Source organism: Spea bombifrons, chromosome 4 (genome assembly GCF_027358695.1).
Source record: "Spea bombifrons isolate aSpeBom1 chromosome 4, aSpeBom1.2.pri, whole genome shotgun sequence".
In the NCBI taxonomy this organism is placed as follows: domain Eukaryota; kingdom Metazoa; phylum Chordata; class Amphibia; order Anura; family Pelobatidae; genus Spea; species Spea bombifrons.
In genome coordinates, this window is record NC_071090.1 from 81,258,532 (window position 1) to 81,278,571 (window position 20,040).

General features: G+C 36.6%; 1 protein-coding gene across 1 annotated transcript in view; it reads left to right on the forward strand.

Moving 5' to 3' along the window:
* The window catches only part of MYO5C (myosin VC), a 45,640-nt gene extending 25,962 nt beyond the window's left edge, over positions 1 to 19,678 (forward strand). The window contains exons 19-41 of the mRNA XM_053462921.1: positions 98 to 309; positions 479 to 644; positions 825 to 971; positions 1,816 to 1,980; positions 2,785 to 2,878; positions 3,227 to 3,290; positions 4,203 to 4,383; positions 5,702 to 5,795; positions 6,351 to 6,414; positions 7,241 to 7,321; positions 8,010 to 8,190; positions 8,706 to 8,799; positions 9,691 to 9,754; positions 12,242 to 12,311; positions 12,553 to 12,640; positions 12,822 to 12,920; positions 14,679 to 14,833; positions 15,015 to 15,104; positions 16,638 to 16,788; positions 17,095 to 17,377; positions 18,331 to 18,505; positions 18,644 to 18,724; positions 19,128 to 19,678. Of these exons, the coding sequence (XP_053318896.1) occupies positions 98 to 309; positions 479 to 644; positions 825 to 971; positions 1,816 to 1,980; positions 2,785 to 2,878; positions 3,227 to 3,290; positions 4,203 to 4,383; positions 5,702 to 5,795; positions 6,351 to 6,414; positions 7,241 to 7,321; positions 8,010 to 8,190; positions 8,706 to 8,799; positions 9,691 to 9,754; positions 12,242 to 12,311; positions 12,553 to 12,640; positions 12,822 to 12,920; positions 14,679 to 14,833; positions 15,015 to 15,104; positions 16,638 to 16,788; positions 17,095 to 17,377; positions 18,331 to 18,505; positions 18,644 to 18,724; positions 19,128 to 19,280 (2,952 nt within the window). The 3' untranslated portion in view covers positions 19,281 to 19,678. The remainder of the gene's footprint in view (positions 1 to 97; positions 310 to 478; positions 645 to 824; positions 972 to 1,815; positions 1,981 to 2,784; positions 2,879 to 3,226; positions 3,291 to 4,202; positions 4,384 to 5,701; positions 5,796 to 6,350; positions 6,415 to 7,240; positions 7,322 to 8,009; positions 8,191 to 8,705; positions 8,800 to 9,690; positions 9,755 to 12,241; positions 12,312 to 12,552; positions 12,641 to 12,821; positions 12,921 to 14,678; positions 14,834 to 15,014; positions 15,105 to 16,637; positions 16,789 to 17,094; positions 17,378 to 18,330; positions 18,506 to 18,643; positions 18,725 to 19,127) is intronic.
* Positions 19,679 to 20,040: the final 362 nt, after the last annotated feature.

Consider the following 20,040-nt stretch of genomic DNA (forward strand, 5'->3'; position numbering starts at 1 on the left):
AATATGGTTGAGCACTAAAACCTCTGTATAAACATAGACATTATAATGGAAATGATGTTGCTGTACCACTCTAATTTTTCATATGTAACTTCTGCAGGATTCTAACCAATATCAGTTTGGAAGAACAAAAATTTTCTTTAGAGCTGGTCAGGTGGCCTACTTAGAAAAACTCAGATCTGATAAGCTGAGAAATGCCTGCATCATGATCCAGAAGAATATCCGTGGCTGGGTTCAGCGGAAGAAGTTTCTCCGCGCCAGAAACTCTGCGATTGTAATACAACAGTACTTCCGGGGACAGCGATCTGTAAGGTATTGACATTGTGACATCTGAGTGCTATATACAGTTCTATGCTTTAAACTGCATTAGCTGGTCTGTAGTAATATTGATTTAAGTATACGTAAATCCCCAGACTGGCCAGTGTAACACATTGTGTTCCTTTTGAATCCTTGTCCATGAAGATTCTTTTTTTTATTTAAGGCAAGCAATAACTGCCACATCTCTGAAGCAGACATGGGCCGCAATAATTATCCAGAAACATTGTAGAGGCTTTCTAGTCCGCCGGATTTATCAACTAATCTTAATCGCCACTGTGACTATACAGGCTTTCACACGTGGCTATTTGGCAAGACAGAGATATCGAAAGGTAAGAAGTACCGTAAATTCATTTGTAAACTCATTTCAGAACCATCGCTACTTTTTGCAAATACGTGCAAATAGTTTTACAGTTCTGTCCTTTTTTAATTTCTGAAGCTCAACAGAAATAAAATATTTTGTTTAGTGGGTTTAGTCATTGGATTTACAAACATGTTTGTTGTTTTTTTAGCTGCGGGAAGAACACAAGGCTTTAGTATTGCAGAAGTACGCACGTGCTTGGCTGGCAAGACGCAGGTTCCAGAATATGCGGCGCTTTGTACTAAACATACAGCTGTCTTACAGAGTGCAGCGTCTACAAAAGAAGCTTGAGGATCAGGTAACCATTGTATGTAGAGGATCAAAAAAACAACACTCTTGATAAGAATTCTTCCAGGGGTTCCTCAATTCCCATTTGTAGTAACGGAGCAAAAACAAGAACTAATTCAGCAGATCCTGTCATACGGATTGGACTCCCCGTCTTACCCTAGACTTGGACGAATATGGCGGAGCAATGAAACAAAGTAGAAGATATATATATAGTGGATACATATAGTACATGAAAATAAAAATAGTTACACTTTATTTATATACACTCATATAGTATAGCTGCACTGAGAGCCTGCTCAAGTGGCAATAAAACTCAATTCAAAAGATTACTGGTAGCCATTTTCTCACTTGATGTTAATGTAAAACCAACACTCCCTGCTCCCTGAGCATGTACAAGCGACAGGAGGTTGACGGACCTTGGAAACCCAAACTGATGCTAATATAAATCCAGAGAGATTATCCACACCATACACACACTCTATATATCTTCTTTGTTTCTTCGTCCACCCATATGCGTCCGAGTCTGGGCAGAGACATGTAGTCCAGTCTGTATGACAGGATGCTCTGCATTAGTGGAACTGCTCTGTAACAATTGTATTACATATTACCTGATTTAAGAAAATGGTTACATGGGTATCCTATTTTAAGTAGCACAAGGGTATAAACATTATTTCTTGCTTTTCTTTGAAGTTAATGTATTTCCTAAAGACTGTGCTACCTTAAAAAACACATTGGCCATGCTAAATGTCTTGTGTCTTATACGAGATGAAAAAAGAAAATATGTTACTTAGGTTCATCAGTGTCATCTAGACACTGCTGCTTGAGTTGTTTAAATGTTATATTTTCTTTTCTAGAACAAAGAAAACCATGGATTAGTTGAACGATTGACCAGTTTGGCATCTACTCATGCACAGAATTTAGATAAACTTCACAAACTAGAATCCGAACTGGAAAAGAAAACTGTGCACGGGAAATCCCAGGAGGAAAAAGTGAAGAAATATAAGGATGACTCTGAACAGGTGACTAATCTCCCAGCAAATCTCATCCTTGTCTCAGTGCTGCCACTTCCTGAGAGATTTATCAATATTATCATGGAAAAATGTTGACTTATTTTCCATATTAGGTCCCAGAGCCCAAGTGAATCTCACTGATTAGATATAATCTATAAACCCATGACATAAAGGGAGTGGTTCTCTTTTACTCGTCACATTTAATACATTAAATCATAATATTTTTTGCTTTACTAGAATGACCTTCCTGAAATACTGTATATGAACTCCACAGTACTGTCCTTCTCACATTCCTGTTTCTTATCGGCCAGCTATGATTCAGCTCTCCGATGTCTCCTCACTGGAAGTGCTGATGCAACATAACCCCGTGCGGGTTCCTCCACGGAGACACAAAGCTTTACCATGTGCTACCAATGTTGATAGCAGTGAATTATTAGGAGAATTTTACGGCTTTGCTGTTGAGTTTGAATAGAATTAAACCACTCACTGCTTATATTCAGTTTCATATGCATATTCCACTACATATGTCAGTTGAGTTTGCAGTCTCCCACTTTAGTGAATGAACCCACTATATCTCTTCAAAACATCACCCAATTCTGACACACTCACTATTTCGCCCTTGAGTACTTATTTACTCAATGTGTTGGTTGTTATTCCCTGATTTAAAGCGTGATATTACATAAGTGAATGAAGTTCAACCTTGGTATCCCCCCTTAAAAAAACAAGAAAAATGTAATACCAGGTAGATTTGGGATTTTTGCTATTATTATTTGGTAAATGGTTATGTTTAATAACACATTTGATACATTTCAGAAACTAGCAAAACTTCAAAAGCAAAATACTGAACTCCTCGAAATGAAACAGCAACTGGAGATGAAACTAGAAGACAAGACACAAGAAATGAAAGGTTAGTCATTGTGTTTATAATACACATGTTTAGCTTAGTCTAAAGGGCTAAACTTTATATACAGGACATGCTCGAATGCACCCCTTCTTGAAGAATACTGAATTAGGCCAACAATGTATCACATGTAAGATTTTACATTCATTTGTAGCTGTTTAGAAGTCCTGTCTTTTCTGGGAAGAACATGATCAATACAGTGTAGCTGTATTTTATTCTATACAGGCACAATCAGTGTATCTTCAAACAAAGAGTGACAACTTTTTATGAAACCACTGAACACATTTTATGAAACTTTTGCTGTCCCTTTAAAGCCACAAGTAACAAAGCCTTATATTTGTATTTTTGTTCCAGAGAAAATGAATGACCTCACAAACCAACTGTTTGCTGATGTGGAGAAAGAAGAAAAGCAAAGAATGTATGTGTAACCATATTGAAAGGTTGATATAGGCAACATATTAAGCTCTCTCGATTAGAGAGAGGGAGTACAGTGGCTTGTAAAATTTTCTCCCTTGACATGGACATGTTTACCTAAAATCACTTGTTTATAGTGTAATTGTGTATCAAGAAACTGTGTATCAAACATTTGGTAAAGGAGATATCTGTGTATTTAAAAGAACAGTCATATATTTTCTTGTTTCCATGATTGTTCCTAATGTTTTTTTTACGATTGATGGGACATTAGCCTGTTTAAAGGGCTAGATTGCTAATAGCGCAGATCGATAGGGGAGAATGCATTGGATAGCAGACCAATGTTGCTGCCAGGAGGCAGCGGTAGCTACTGGTAAAGTGATCACCTGAAAGAACGGCATCAGTGACGGAAAAACGTTCACCGGTGCTTGAGGAAAAAATGGTATCATTGCCCCTTTAACTGACAAATTAGAAGATAAGAGAATATCTGTGAGTAAATGGGAAGTGTATCCATTTGATGAGATTTTCTAGTATAATCAGTCAATAGTGCATTGGGAGTTGCATATAAGGAGCAGCTTTGATACCTTGTAGTAGAAGTGGTGTAATATGCAGCAACCAGTGGGCCATTGCTGTTGACTATGCTGTGTTTTTAGGTCTGCTGTTTAAACATAATGCCAATGATACAATAAAAATAAAGATCTCTGTAGAAGAGTTGCGTTAATGAAGCATCTCACTATATCCTGAGTGAAACTTAAAATACCAATATTTTTCACGTATGGACTATGTTGATATTTGTTCATCATCTCCAATCCATTATTTACGTGCATTAAATAAATTAGCTGCATAATTCCTTAAGTATTTTCCATCTAAGACGTTTCAGAAGTGTACAAATCACACTGCTCTTTATTCCTCTGGCCAGAAAACTTGAAAAACATTTTGAGATCCAGAAAGAAGATTATGAGAAACAGATTGAAATACTGAAAGTAGAGATCAAGTCCCTGAAAAGCAGGAACAAGCAGCTTCTGCGGCAGGTGGAGGAACAGCAACTCCTCAGTGATGGCCTAAAACAGGAGATAAGTCACCTTACAAATGTTGCAGAGGTAAGCTGTGATTTTTAATGTTTTATTTTTTATTTTTTTGGTGTATATTGTATTTACAGATAAGATGGCACCAGGATCCCATAATGTGAGTATCGCTATACACCTGGCCCCGTAACAAACCTAAATCATTATTGGGGGTGTATAGTCATTAATATGAACATTTGCAGGTGAGTTGTGGAAAGTTCAAGCATTTAAGTGGCTTAACCATTCATTACAAGGGTGCCAACCTCTTTGAGCATCAGCTGCTGGAAGGGCCAAGCATAGGCCCAGTAAACAGAGTCCTTCTTACTGGTTAGGACTGGGACATATTTCGAAGAAATGTATCGGAAAACCAGAATTCTTTAAAAAAAAAAAAAAAAAGAATATCACACATTGTTTTAAAGGCTTTATTTGAATGTGATACTTGTAATAAAATATGGTAGGGGTACCCCTTTTTATGTCAAAAGAATGGTGAGAATAATGGCATCTAATATGATTTTTATGAATTTACACATAACGTGGGGCTGTATTAGGGTTATCCTCAAATGAGACATATTTTGGGTTATTTTACAAAATATACTTTTGCAGCAGTGGTAAAATATTATATATAATTCAGTTTATATTTATCTGGAGATTGACACTGCCAGTCAGGTGATAGTAGAAAGAAGTAGACAAGATGAACCATGTCAAGAAACGATGCATTTATTAAAATATTTTTACGCACACACGTAAGGTTTAAGGTTAAGTTGTTATGGGTAGACCAGACTTGCGCCCGGATGTTAATGAAATGCATTACTGGTGCATGAAGGACTGTCATGGCGCTATAAAATAAAGTATAACTTTACAATCTATGTAACACAAAAGAAGTACCAAAATGGGGCCAATTACAGTTAGTTTAAATCTGAAAAAGGCATTCCAGATGTTGGTCATAGTGATATCAGGAGGACCCTTGAAGAAATACTTAGCCAAGGGGGGGAATAGGACATAAGGGTGTCCGAAGAAAGGGTGGAACGTGAAATCACCGGTGCAGTGAGTTGTCACCCCCTCCCCTGCACACCCTGTATAATAGATACATCTGTACAAGAAATATTTGCACATAGATTATTTTATTTTATTTATTTGAGCCTCACGTTTGAACATATCACTGTAATTCATCTGAAACTGATTATGTGCTCTCTTTTTGCCATGCGTCCTGATTGTACAGTGTCATGGACTCCGGTCGGAGGATGCTCTGTGCAGTATGTAACAAGATAGACTAGTTATTGTGCTCCATACATTTTTTAAAGATAATAATAATAAATAAACCACAGATGACTCTTTTTTTGTTAATCCTTGACAGAAAATACCCGAATTACAAAAGGAAATTGAAGTTCTTGAGGCCCAAAAGAGAGAGTCCGATAACCAGATGCAGTTTCAAAAGCAGGAAATGAGAGGTAAGAACTATAGATTGAAATAGGGTTTTCCAAATTGAGTACAGAACAGTTAATACGTAATATATCTATAGAGATGTTCTTTTCCTTATCAATTATATTGTAAGAAAATGTAAAATCAAATAAAACCAAATTCAGTTGGCCACATGATAAAAGCTAAGTGCTGTTGATACCTTTTATTGATCCAAAATAGAAAAAATGTAAAAAAAAAAAAAAGAAAAAAAAGAAACAACATAAAACTTCGGAACCGCAAAAGTCCTTTCCTCATGTAGAATTCTTGTGACTTTACATATTTTTCTATGCTGATCCAATAAAAAGTATAAACTTCAACTAAATACTTTGTTCTTGGGCTACTACAACATCAGTTTTCCTTCTCACAGGAAATGCCGTATATTCAGAATCCCAAAATTACAATACAACACAGAATTCTATTATTTTATTATTCTATATTATTTATTGGTTCTGGAAACCAAGACTTAGAAGAGAATGATTAATGGAAGGAGCCACTTACAGGCTTTTGCTCCAAGTGCTTATTGAATGTGTTTTATTTTGTTTCAGAAAAGATGAATGAAATGGCTAAACAGCTCCTGGACAGCCTAGAAATAGAAGATGTTAAAAACAGGTATAGGAACCTGACTATAAATTACTTTATAGATTTATATGAACTCTGTTTCTGTGAAGCATTTTGGATGAATCCTTTCGAGGTCTGAATCTCTTTAAGTGTCTCTTAATAGACAGGGGTTGTCAAGTTCTGTTTCACTAGAGGTTTGCAGAACTCCTGTCCTCCTTGGTGAGTTTTAAAACAGCCATTTTGGACTCTAGTGGTTTACTATGTTGATTTTAACTTTGTCCTTTAGTTTCTGAAGGAGTTATGTTTATAAACAAAACCTGCAACCCAGAACGTCTTTAGTTTTTTGTATAAAAATCAATTTGAAGGGGATCCAATTCCCAAACTTTGTGAACTTTGAGTGATCTATAGGTATAGGTATTTTGCCACCATGCGGAAATATACTCACCGGGATACAATAGTATTACTATTTACAGGATCAGTCATGTTAATTTAAACATTTCTCCTGTGATATGGCTGTTCTAAATAATGAAAAATATCAGCCCCACCATGGGAAACACTGCATGGACCCCCATACTGTTATTTTTATAAGGTGCCATTATGGTAGAATGCATTAGGATTGCAAGAAAACACCTGGACACTAGACTCCAGAGCGGCTGCCTACTGCTAAACTACATAGCATAGTTTGCTTCACTAAACCCTGAAAAAGCAAAGAAAACTAAAAGTAACACTGCATTATAGGGTACTTTTTATACACTTACTTGTGAAAAATTCAAACCTGTCAAATTCATTTTAAGTTCTTATAAACCTTCGCCTAAAGACAATATAATAAGTTTTCAATAAAAACGTATGGATGCGTTTTATATTTTTCCCTTCCAAGACTCGCCCAAGAGGATCTGGGAAATATAAATGAAGATGGAGAACTTTGGTTTGCATACGAAGGCTTGAAAAAAGCCACCAGGTACAATTTTTTCATTTCACCAACTGATTATAACTCCATAGCTTAAACAGGTTTGGTCAGACAGGCGTCCTTCCATTATTGGAACGTGAAATGTATTCTGTTAAAGGATCTCTTGGAAAAATGTAAGCAAAAGGAGAAAATGGGGTGTCTTTCTTAGCTAAGCACCCAAGTGTACATTATTGTCCATATTATTACAGTCTAAGATGCATTTCATCCATGTTTACAGAATGGCAAATCATAAGCTTTGCGTTGATCATTGGAAATATCTCCTGTTGCTGCTAGACCACTAAACTAGAATAGACTTTTTTTATCAAGACCGTCTTATAGAATGTATGACTGTTCAATGTACTTTTTCGGCATTGATAATTCAAATACATTAACTGTGTCAGTACAAGAGACAATTGGCACAGGATTATTCTATCTGCCTTGATCATACATCTGGATGAGGGTACACATTGCAACCTTAATCATTGCTATTACTTTTCAGAATAGCTAAATGTAATAATATAATGGTTTGATGGATTACCTTATTATGTACTGGATCATTGAACATTACTGTAATTTTTAGATTAAAATCGATGTCCTAGTCTCAGAATCATTAAAAGCCATGCTAACTGCTGCACACCTCCAATCAGACCCCCAGTGTATTTTATTTATATTTTGGTATGATCTTTTTTGTGTTTTGCAGAATTTTGGAAAGCCATTTTCAAACTCAAAAAGAGAGCTATGAAAAAGATATTGAATTGTTAAACTTTAATGTGAACCACCTCGCTGATGATGTGAAAAAACTGCAGAAATCATGCAATGAAGAAAAAGAAACGAATGATAGCCTCAGACAGGAGATCATAAGGCTGACGACTGAGAATAAGGTATTTGAGGTTCTGCTCCACTGTTATAAGTTTTATTGTAACTTTACACTGTAATATTTTTAGTAGTTGCTTAGGAATATGCTTTATCTGATTATGAAATGTTGGGGTAAGGATTCTAATAAAACAGGACTAAATTGTTTAAAATGCAACTCACTTGTACATAATGCATTTGTTTGCATGGAATACCATAGATCTATACTTAATGTATATTTAGTTTGATAGGCATTTAAAATGTCTGCTACAATTGACTAATTAAAAGCAACAACAAGATTAAAGCAATAATGAACGATCTAACATATAATCCTGTAATATCGCCTGGCATTTGGGATTTCCTGGGTCTCATAACACCAACTCCTAAACATCTGGTTCAAACTCATGTAAGGCTATTCAATTATTGAGGGGTTTGCTATCTAAATTATTAATTCTGTAACCGTCCTATATGTTCTTCTGTAGAAATCTATTCACCCATGTAGGTCAACACTGTATTGGTTACATTAAGTTTTTGTTAATTTTAGGTTGTGGCTACTCTCAAAGCTAAGATTTCAGACCTTGAAAAACAAAATATGGACCTCCAAGGCTGCCTCTATGAACAGTCCATGAAACTGCCAGGTAATATTAGGGCCGCAATACGTTTTTAAGATTATTTATCATTCAATAAATTGTATTTTTCTGAATAGTAGGAGTAAGGCTTGTGTGAATTCTGGATAAACTATGTACAGTTATTTAAGCATATTCAAAGCTGTTATACCACCAATTAAACATCAACAAATATTTCAGAGAAAATGTACCATTATGTAAAAGAGTTAAGGCCCTTGAAATCACAGGTTGATGGAAGTCTTCCTTTTAGAACTAAACTCACATAGATGGCAACACTTTATAAGGAACAATGGGTAATTGCTAAATATTAACTGCTTCATGTGTAAGTACAAGATACGCCTCAAGGTGGAAAACACAGCACAGGTGGCCACTGCATTATTCATTGTGCAGCAAACATATTGAGGACACAGAGAAGTTTATATCGCAACTAACAATATAGAAATAATGTAATGTGTCTTCATGCAATATTAAGTTGACTTAAAAGTACACGTATGTAACATGCAGTGCACCATAGATCCCAGGCCACATTAAAGCTCAATGGCACGCGCCTTGTCTAAAACACACACAGTTTGGCACATAAAACAATAGAGAGCCAATATGATCAGTCAGAAATCTGAACTGAAGACATAACTGTAGACAAGTGCAGAGTAAGTAAAATTATTTTACAGAAGTAGAGGTCAGTGATTGTTTTGTGCACCGATTTAATTGATATATAATGAAAAGCTAACTAATATTTGTGCTTATTTTATAATTTATCAGTATTTTGGTGCTAGTTTCATTCCATAATTCTTCAAATGCATTTTAATCTGTAATGTTTGTAGTTATGAGTATAAGGCTGTTTCTGTAAGAATGGTTCATTTAATAAGTAAGTGCATTTTACTTTGTCTGTATACACTATTACAGGAAAAGAGGAGAAAGTAACTAACCACAAACAACAAGCTCTTGAAAAAGAAGAAGTAACTCCACAGTAAGTAAGACAGGTCTTCACTGTTCCTCACTGTTGCTTGTGCCATCACACTGGTAGACCAGGTATGGTTTCCATAGTGGGCTTTAAATTGCAGGTGAGTCTCGGTGGGTTATAAGGCACTGCAGTCCCAGTGATTCAGCTCCAAAGTAAGCAATATAGCCATGTCAAATTAAATAGGAGTTGTGAAAATGTAGGTACTTTGATATAGTAGCAAGCTAAGCATCATATAATGTGAGGGGGTCCCCAACATTTATACTTCGGATAGCAGCTTTTAAATAGTATTGGCTGAGTATGTGTTGATTCCTTGGATTATTGTATATACATGTTGTTAATTTCAGCAGCACCGCCAAATGTATATATAATGTATATATAATGTATATAATGTAGTGTGTGCTTACTTTAAAGAAATGTTTTATTCAAATATATATATCATATATTGAAGATGATGTTTTGCATAGACTGAACATTAATTGCGCTCTCTAATATGTTGGCGACCTTAGGATGTACTATTACGTCCTATAAAACAAGCCCTAGATGACCAAGGATGTGATGAGGTCTCCTCTGTCAGCAGACGTTTGGGCTTTCTCTTGAAACAACATTGAAAATAAAAAGGTCCCCAGAGTGTCTAGTCTGCTCACTAATGGCAGGCAATGACGTAGGGACCAAACTGTGTTTCTCCGTCTTCTCAAAATATTTTAAAAAAATAATAAAATATATATAAAAAATAAATAAAAAATGAAACAAAGTTCATAAATATCATAAGGGCTACCATTCAGTTCCAAGAAAGATCCCTGAGATATGAAAAGACATCTCCAGTCAAAAAGTCATTTTTTTTAATCAAATGAAAAAATATTAAAATTAAAAACGTAAAAAAATGTACAGAATGTAAAAATAGGTGCCCACACACCTCTTACCCTCCCACTAGAAATATATATTAAAATTAAACCCTTCTTTGTCCCCAACCAATAGTTCAGTAGTGAAAATAATGTATGTAAGGGCGCATGTGGGGTATTATTTTACTCAGGGGATGTTACTGGGCATAATTCAGGGGTATTTTTTTTATCAGTGGCATCTAATTTGTAAAATAAATTGTGCCCTTTTTTGACATATTCAAAAGTGTGACTGAGGCAAGATTTGACCTGATTAGAATTATTTATGAGAAGAGGTTTGAAATCCAGCAGGTGGAACAGTACCTTTAAACATGCCATTCATTTTGCTTTTAAAAGAAAAGGGTACACAAAATCATTTTAGTACAAGGTGGACAAGCAACAGATTGCTAATTAAGGAATTAATATGTCAAATGTGTTTCATGTAAAAGGCTAGGTAGATGCCTTGGATTTTCATTTTTATAGAATTTTGGTTCATTGCCACTTGTCAGGTCCAAGCTTGGACTTTTGGCTGCTGCTTTCCACTCATCCCCGGTTGTTTCTGACCGTCTGATCCTGTGGTGTCAGAGCCTGCTTTTTTGGTAACTCACCACTCAAGATACCATTTGATGCTATTTTGTATATTACATTATTTTGGTGAACTTGCTGGGTTAAATCACCTTTTGTAATGGTGAAACAATATGAATTTGCCACATTCCCACGAAGGCAATGACAAATGGCAAATAATATCTTAACAGCAATCTTTTTCAGCATAATTATGAAATGTGCTATGTCCAGCTGCCTCATTAATGTGTGTTGTATTTTATCTATCTATCTATTTATCTATCCATTCATCCATCCACCCCGTGTCTATCCAGGCAGCCATCCATCCATCCAGTGTCTGTCTATCCAGGCAGCCATCAATTTATCCATCCATCCATCTATCCCATCAGGTTTCTGTCTATCCATTCATCCATACATCCATCCATCTATCCATCCCATCAGGCAGCCATACACTGTGCGGTAGTAACAAATAAACATTTAAGGCCCTGCCGGTACATTCTTGTTGTGTTTTGACTTTAGTGGTGATATGAGTGCCTCTGCTCCACTCCTCCTGTATTGTAACTTAGTTTCTGTAATACAGCTATAGCTAGAAATCAGAGGTATTTTTGGTAGGAAGAAACCACCCTAGGGGAAATTTTGTTGTTGTCTTTCAGTTCCTTTCTGTTGAGTCAGTAGTATAGACGACAAAAATTCCTTTTAAAATAGAAATACTTCCTGTCTTGAATGCCTTCAGATGGCGGTTCTCAGAAATCACTCAAGTCTCACAAGAATCTCCTGTTATTATATAACAAAAGAAACATGATTACATTTGGACTTCCCCAAACCGGATATGACATAAGAACAATTATACAGTAGCTGATTAATAAATGTTAAATGATGGTAGTGCGAAATGCTACATTTGGAATAATCATCTGGAACAATTATGTGACATAAGGCGAGGGCATGATATTTTAGAAATCTTTGTTGTCATAATTCCTTTTTCTTATAATCATCATGTAAGGATTAATGCTTAAAATATAAAATTAAAGTTCTAAATGTATATGTCTTCTTTATTTAGATTGCAGAATTCCATAAGGCAGGTGCAGGAAGAAGATAAGGAGGAAGGAGACATTCGACAAATAAAGCAGGTCAACATTTATTTAAAGTAACAAAATAGAAATGTGAAAGTGGCTACATTTTCCATGGACATATAAGGGGACATTTGTTTACAGGAGAAAATATTATTTTAGCTATGATGTAACAGAAATACAAACTGAGTACTTGTTAACTTTTACTGTATCTATAAAACATGTTTGACTTCATGTTTAGAAGTATTTAGTAACACATTCATGAATCTTATGGTTTTTTTTTTTTTTTTTCTTTTAATAGGATTATGAGGAACAGGCAGATAAAAAGGACAGAATTATCAAGAAACTCCAAGATCAAATCAAAGCTCTTACTAAGTCTATTGAAACAGGTATATAGCATGCAGATGGTTATTGTTATTGGATGTATTTAAAGCAACACATACTTATTATTAATACTCACAAATGTGAGAATGATCATGGCAGTTGTGCATCTTAAGCTGAACGGCACATGTTCCTACACACATCTCTTATATAAATACAAATCTAAAAAGGCAACCTATTTTTACACAGATAATCAAGTGGGCATCTCAACGGTTTCTAAGGAATACCTGGGGATGCTGGAATTCATACCAGAAGATGAGCCAAAACTCATTAGCAATCTCATTTTAGGTAAGTTTGTAAGAATATTATTTGTCTTCCGTTAAGATTAGATGTGTGTCTGTAGAGCAAGTCACAGTATGTGATCATCACTCTGAAATCGCACACCTTTTATTCAAATGAGTTATGATTATGAATTTGTAAACCGCAAGCATGATTTTGTGGCCTTAACTACTTTCCAGTTAATATAACAGATTGAACAAGCTGTTCCATCCTCAGAGAAGTATTCTTTTAAACCAAATATTATTGCGTCATTGTAAAGTATCATCAAATAACAAGGTGTCAGACCACCACAGTGCACAAAAAGACAGAAGAACCACAGCATGGTACTAAAATTAAATTCTCCTATATCCTGAACTAGCAGGTGCACGGTACGGTCTAATATTTTGAGAAGAAAACAAAAAGGAAAAGTCCAAGAAAAAGAGAAATTGCAAACAAAAGGAAGACAAACGTTTGTTCAAGAAAATAAATGAGGAAGCTAAAAACCAGATTAAATGAACATGTCTCCACATCAAAATAATAGGAAACTCCTATTAGGAAGTTATATTACCTACTTAGGAAATTATATTGATATTACATAAAAAAATACCATATCTTGCACAATGCACACCTTAGGTTCCCCAACCCTAATAAATATGCCACCTCTCAGACCTTATATATTTAATGGGTTTGCCCAGCATCTACACCTGCTTTCAACAGATTGAGAGGGTTCTGTCCAGGTGGACATACAAACAGATCATACCTATCCCTCAAACGATAAGACATCTCTTCATATAACCTGTTAGTTTTCTAGTGTTTGATCGAATGCCTAGGTTGGGGGCAATCATAAAAGTGTGATTCGGTGAGATTGTTCCAGCTCCAACCCTAACCCGTTGTTATGATACGATAAAGCCCAGATCACGCTGGCGTCACACCCTCTCCAGCATGTACATGATTCTGTACTTTGGGAACATTTTGGCCAGCCTGGCTGGGACAAGGTATCATCTATACAGCACCTTGTGCAATTATTCCGTATGGCGTAGAGAATGTGACTTGGCTCCCAAAAGAGTGATGCCATTCTGGGAGTGAAAAGGTTCCACCTATGTCTTTTCCACGTGCCTCCATGAACCCCATTCTGCAGTCGGTCAGAGAGGACAGCAACAGCAATAACAGGTTGAGATGCCCCTCTCTGTATAAGTGTGTAAGCAAAGACGGATAATATGATCCTCCCCAGAGATATAGTCGGCTAAATATAGTGCGATATTTTCATGTAAGTATAAGGTTCAGGACTCGAAATATTAAAGCTGTTTTTTAAAAAGTTGCTACTACTCTCCTATGCGCTCTCCAATCCAGTTGGCCAGCCATAAATCCGGTATAGAAAAGGACAACACCAACAGTGGTGAGGCAAGAGGAAACTTCGGGCATGTGGTAACCATAATAACTGTGGAGTTGTGTTGTTGTTTATAAGGAGATTCTCCTGATCTGACCATGCCATACAGCCCCTGAGGGCATGTGACATAATGTCCTTTTGTAACATAGGCGCCTTAATACAATGAGTATCCCCAAGCCCCAGAGCTTAACCGGCACCTGTAGGTATTAGAACGTGATTCTAGGTCTTTTAACATTACAAATAAACTTCTTTAAAAAAGTTGGATTTCTTGTAAGACTTTACACTAACCCAAATAATACTGACTATAATACTACAGACATGCATTATATGTATTGTAATGCTGATATCAGCCAGTGATTTTAATATACATAAATATAGATCTCCTTTTCTAATTGAGACAGATCTCAAACCACGTGGCGTTGTAGTTAATATGATCCCCGGTCTCCCAGCTCACATCATGTTCATGTGTGTGAGATATACTGATTACATTAATGAAGCGGACAGGATCAAGTCTCTGATGAATGCAACCATCAACGGCATTAAGCAAGTCATTAAGGTGAGATCCATAACTGTAAACATGAATGTAGTTTATTGAAATTTGAGAGAAAATAATAAAACAATACCTTTGTGTTGTGATGAAGTGTAATTACCAATTGGGTTATATTAGAATTCATACTGGTTACTTCTGATTTGGAATAGTAGTGCATTTCATAGTAGATTGTTTTGTTCTTATCTAGGATCACGCAGAGGACTTTGAAATGCTATCATTCTGGCTGTCAAATGTTCATCATTTTCTCAACTGTTTAAAACAATACAGTGGTGAAGAGGTATGTCCACCCTGCCTTCTGCGTGAATATAATGTTAGAATGCATTGCAGGTTATGTATAAAAAGAGATTTTACTTCAACCAACGGAATGGTCATGGTAATTGCCATGGTGGTGTCACCACTTTTCAAACTTTGCACTAGAATCACTCCTTTATGTTTTGATTGATGAGACGGGCACTCTCCGGAACAACGCACTTGTGTCCTCTCAACCAGAAATGTTAAGTTTTCGGTTAGATATACACCTGTCTCTGCCCCATGGGGCCTTCTGAAGCGCTTAAGGATTACAAAAAAAATCAGTTGTCCAGTTCTTCATTCATTTAATAGTCTATTAATAAGTATGCAACGAAAGAGCAATTTGTTCTGAAATGAATATATATATATATACCGTATTTGCTCGATTATAAGACGAGGTTTTTTCCAGAGCAAATGCTCTGAAAAATACCCCTCGTCTTATAATCTGGGTCGTCTTCTAATCAGACCCCAAAAAAATGGCTGGGGCCATGCTGCTTACCGGTCGCGAGCAGCGTCTCTTCCGTTAGAAGCAGGAGGACAGGAAGCTTGTAGCTTCCTCACAGAACTCTATCTCCCCCTCCCTCCTCTGGGGGCGGGGCCAGAGAAGTTGCTGGTACAGCCGGTCCCCTGCAGAAGTCTTCGAGTGAGAGATCTGCAGTTCAGGTAAGGGGGTGGGGGAGGGTTTTTGGGTAAGTATGTGTGATTAATGTGTGAAGTATGTGTGATTAATGGAATGAATGAGTATTTAAATGTTTGTGAATGTGTGTTTGTGTGTGATAGCATGGGTGTGTAAGAGGGGTGGGGGTTGTAGCATGGCATAGGGAGGCTGTAATCCCACTACTATCATCCCCAGGTTCCAGCATGTACTGGCTGCCTTGGCTTGATAGGAGTGTGATTGCTGTTAGCAGCAATCACACTCCTATCAAGCCAAGGCAGCCAGTACATGCTGGGTTAAAAGGCATATCATGGGGCTGAGTGGCATATAGGGGGTTAAAATGCATTTCTGGACCTCCAGAAATGCATTTTAACCCCCTATATGCCACTCAGCCCCATGATATGCATATATACCTCCAGAAATGCATTTTAACCCCCTATATGCCACTCAGCCCCATGATATGCCTTTTAACCCCCTATATGCCAGAGTGGCATATAGGGGTATAAGGCATATCATGGGGCAGAGTGGCAAATAGGGGGGGTATAAAGCATTTCTGGGGGCAGAGTGGCATAACTGGGGGGGGGCAGGTTGGCAAATAAAAGGAAATTTAAAAAATATATTTACATGAATTAATATTTACTGGTAAAACTTTTTTTCCTATAGGGTCGTCTTATATTCAGGCTTTTTGTTTTTTTCCTAAATTAATATTTTGATTTTGGGGGGTCGTCTTATAATCGGGGTCGTCTTATAATCGAGCAAATACGGTATATATATATATATATATATATATATATATATATATATAGCTGTGTGAGAGCTGTATTTACTAACAGCCACTAACTACTTCGTCACATCTGTCACTTCTAGGAGTTCGCAAAGTATAACCTGCCACTACAAAATAAAAACTGTTTGAAGAATTTTGACCTGTCTGAGTATAGACAGATTATAAGTGACTTGGCCATTAGGATATACCATCAGTTTATCACTGTTATGGAAAACAACATTCAGCCAATGATCGGTAAGAGAACTTTTATTACCTTATTTAGGGATGAAGGAAGAGTCTGTCAATGAATGTCCATTAGTAACATTTCCATCACAGTAGAATGTATATATTTGCATCGTTAGTTAGTAAATATGATATATTGAAAGACCTTGTCTGTTTACTGATCAAGAAATAACAAATCCAGGAGAAGGCAGGCACAATTGTTTTAGGTTTAATGTATAATTAAGCTAATAAATTGACTTTATGGCATCACATACACATTTGTCTCAAAGAACAAACTACAGTATTTGATTTTTTACTTTAAAATGTGTTTTGTTTTAGTGCCCGGGATGTTGGAACATGAGAGCCTCCATGGAATTTCAGTTGCCAAACCTACTGGGTTTCGTAAACGTTCCTCCAGTATAGACGATACAGACACGTATACAATGACTTCAATCCTTCAGCAACTCAGTTACTTTTATACTACTATGTGTCAGCATGGCATGGACTCTGAACTGCTGAAGCAGGCCGTCAAGCAGCTATTCTATCTGATCTCTAGCGTCACGCTGAATAGCCTTTTCTTACGCAAAGACATGTGTTCTTGCAGGAAAGGAATGCAGATAAGGTACAGCTATTATTAGTGATGGGGTTTTAGGATCTAACCATCCCCAAAAAGTTCAGATTTCATAGTCCATATCATATATTAATGGTTTAATTGTCTGGTAGATACTTTGATTTACACACATCTTATGATATGTTTATTAGGCAGGATTTGCTTGTAAACAAAGAGAATCCGGTGTGTCGTATAGTGTTTGTGAACTCTTAGTGTACGTCAGGTGATCCATGTTAATAGGCAACTTGGTTCACAATATGCAGGGTTTATCCTCACTCACTTAGATCCATATGGTGAGAGTTCCTTCGTACTGTTAATTCAGTGTATGAGCACACTAATGAAAGAATATCTATTTTTGTACCCTGTATTAAGGCCATTACGACATGATCTAAAAACGCCTTTACATTTATCAAGTATAATTTAGTACATTTTAACTATGAACAGTACATTTTAAGTTCTTGCCATCAAACGCGTTATACTGGTATATGCACTAATATAGTTTCACATCCCTTCAAATACTTGTCTCTTGGGCCCTGTTCGAATTAATAAATAATAAAAAAAAACAGCATTATTTTAAAAATATAAACAAGGAAGACCATTGAGAAATGTAGTGTGCAGAGCAATACAGTGCTATGAGATGACCTCTGGCAGGTATGTTCACTATTATTATTATTTATTGTTTATATAACGCCATCAAATTCCAAAGCGCTGTACAATGGGTGGACAGGACATAACAAATAGTATGTAACATAAACATTTGACTTACAGAGACAACAGGTGAGGAGGGCCCTGCTCCAACAAGCTTACAATCTATTAAAGCATAGTATAAGCTGCTGAACCATGTGTTAACATCACATATAGAGGGTTATTTATCCTGTGGTGATTAATATAAAGTATATTTAGGTGACTGCTCTATTTTAACATGGCGTATGTTTCCATAAGTCATGTCTGCCACCTATGTTTAGATGTAATATCAGCTACTTGGAGGAATGGCTGCAAGGCAAGAATCTGCAAGGAAGTACAGCGAAGGAGACCCTTGAACCTCTCTCCCAGGCCGCATGGCTGCTGCAGGTGAAGAAGATCAAAGATGAAGATGCCAAGGAGATATGTGAACGCTGTACTACCCTCTCACCTATGCAGGTAATATTTTTTATCACTGCTTATAAAGTCATTCAGTTTGATTTTCATTTCACCAATGACCGCTGAGTAGATCCATTTTACGCCAGTGTGTAATAGTTCATTTTGTGACTACCTGCTTTATTTATGATTCATGTGCAGATTGTGAAGATTCTGAACTCTTACACTCCTATTGATGACTTTGAGAAGCGAGTAACACCATCTTTTGTGCGCAAGGTTCAGGTAATTTGTACAGTTAATACTATTTTTCTTCATTTCTAATATTATTAGTATTGGCCTCCAACAGTTTTGCACTTCATTTGTTTTAATATATAGTTTCTTACACATAACTATATTTTCTTTGTTTTATTTTAAATAGTGAACAAGCATACTGTACTACTTATGTATTTATTTTTTTCATCTCGCAAAGTGCAGGTGTAGCAGGCGTTACTAAAATTGTTGGTGCATCACAACATGCAAAATAGTTATCCATTCTCCTTTCTCTGCAACAGACCACAGCTTTGCTAATGCAGAACTAATTCATTAAGACAAATGGAACAGGTGTTAAAACTTTAATGAATGGCGATTCTTATTGTTGTATACACACACTGTTAATAGAAACCATATCTTTTTAATGCTCTTTCAGTCAATGCTCAGCAATCGAGACGATGGTTCACAGTTAATGCTGGACAGCAAATACCTCTTCCAAGTGACGTTCCCATTCAGCCCATCTCCACATGCGCTGGAAATGATCCAAATTCCCAGCAGCCTGAAACTTGGCTTCCTTACGAGAATCTAGGATTAAAAAAAGACTCCACGTGATCTAATGACAAAGCAACGTGAAGGACTCTTGAAGGAATGATATCCCTTGGTGAATTTATTGCTAATTTTGGATGTCAGTAAATGATGTGTCCACATTTTGAACGTGACACAAAGAAACATTTTCTCAGTTTCTCTGAGAAGGGAACCAATGCAAAGTGTCAAAGAGACGATTTCACAGCGAAACAACCCCTGTGATGAGTGAAACCAGAGATTTCCCAGTGAACAGTAACCCTTTGTTATACCCTTGGGATGTACTGCCCTAATAAACCCTGTATAGCTACATCCATCTATTAAAAGAACATCGAAGCTCACGAATATATGAGAACAAAATGTTCCTAGCATTATATTGAACCTAAGCAATAACATTTATAGAGCAATGAACAGTAATTTATATGTTTGTTCTAATTATTTTATATATACACTCTTTGAGCAGAGATTTCCTTAACTGAGAAAAGGGCTACAAACTCCACCGTTATCCTGCTAAAATCAAGTCACTGACTAGGAGTTTTCATAATTCTTTCACCCCTTAGCTCCCTGAAGGACATTAGACCGGGCTGCAACCCAACCACTCCAATGCTGCTTCCCTTATAGGAATAGGGATGCCAATAGACAATGTATTTATTGAGATGGACTGCCGGTTTAGAGCTGACCCAAATGATGCAAGAACGTTCCAGACACAGGTGTCTCAACTACAGTGCAATAGCAACCATGTTTATAACACTGGAAGTTTTTAGCTT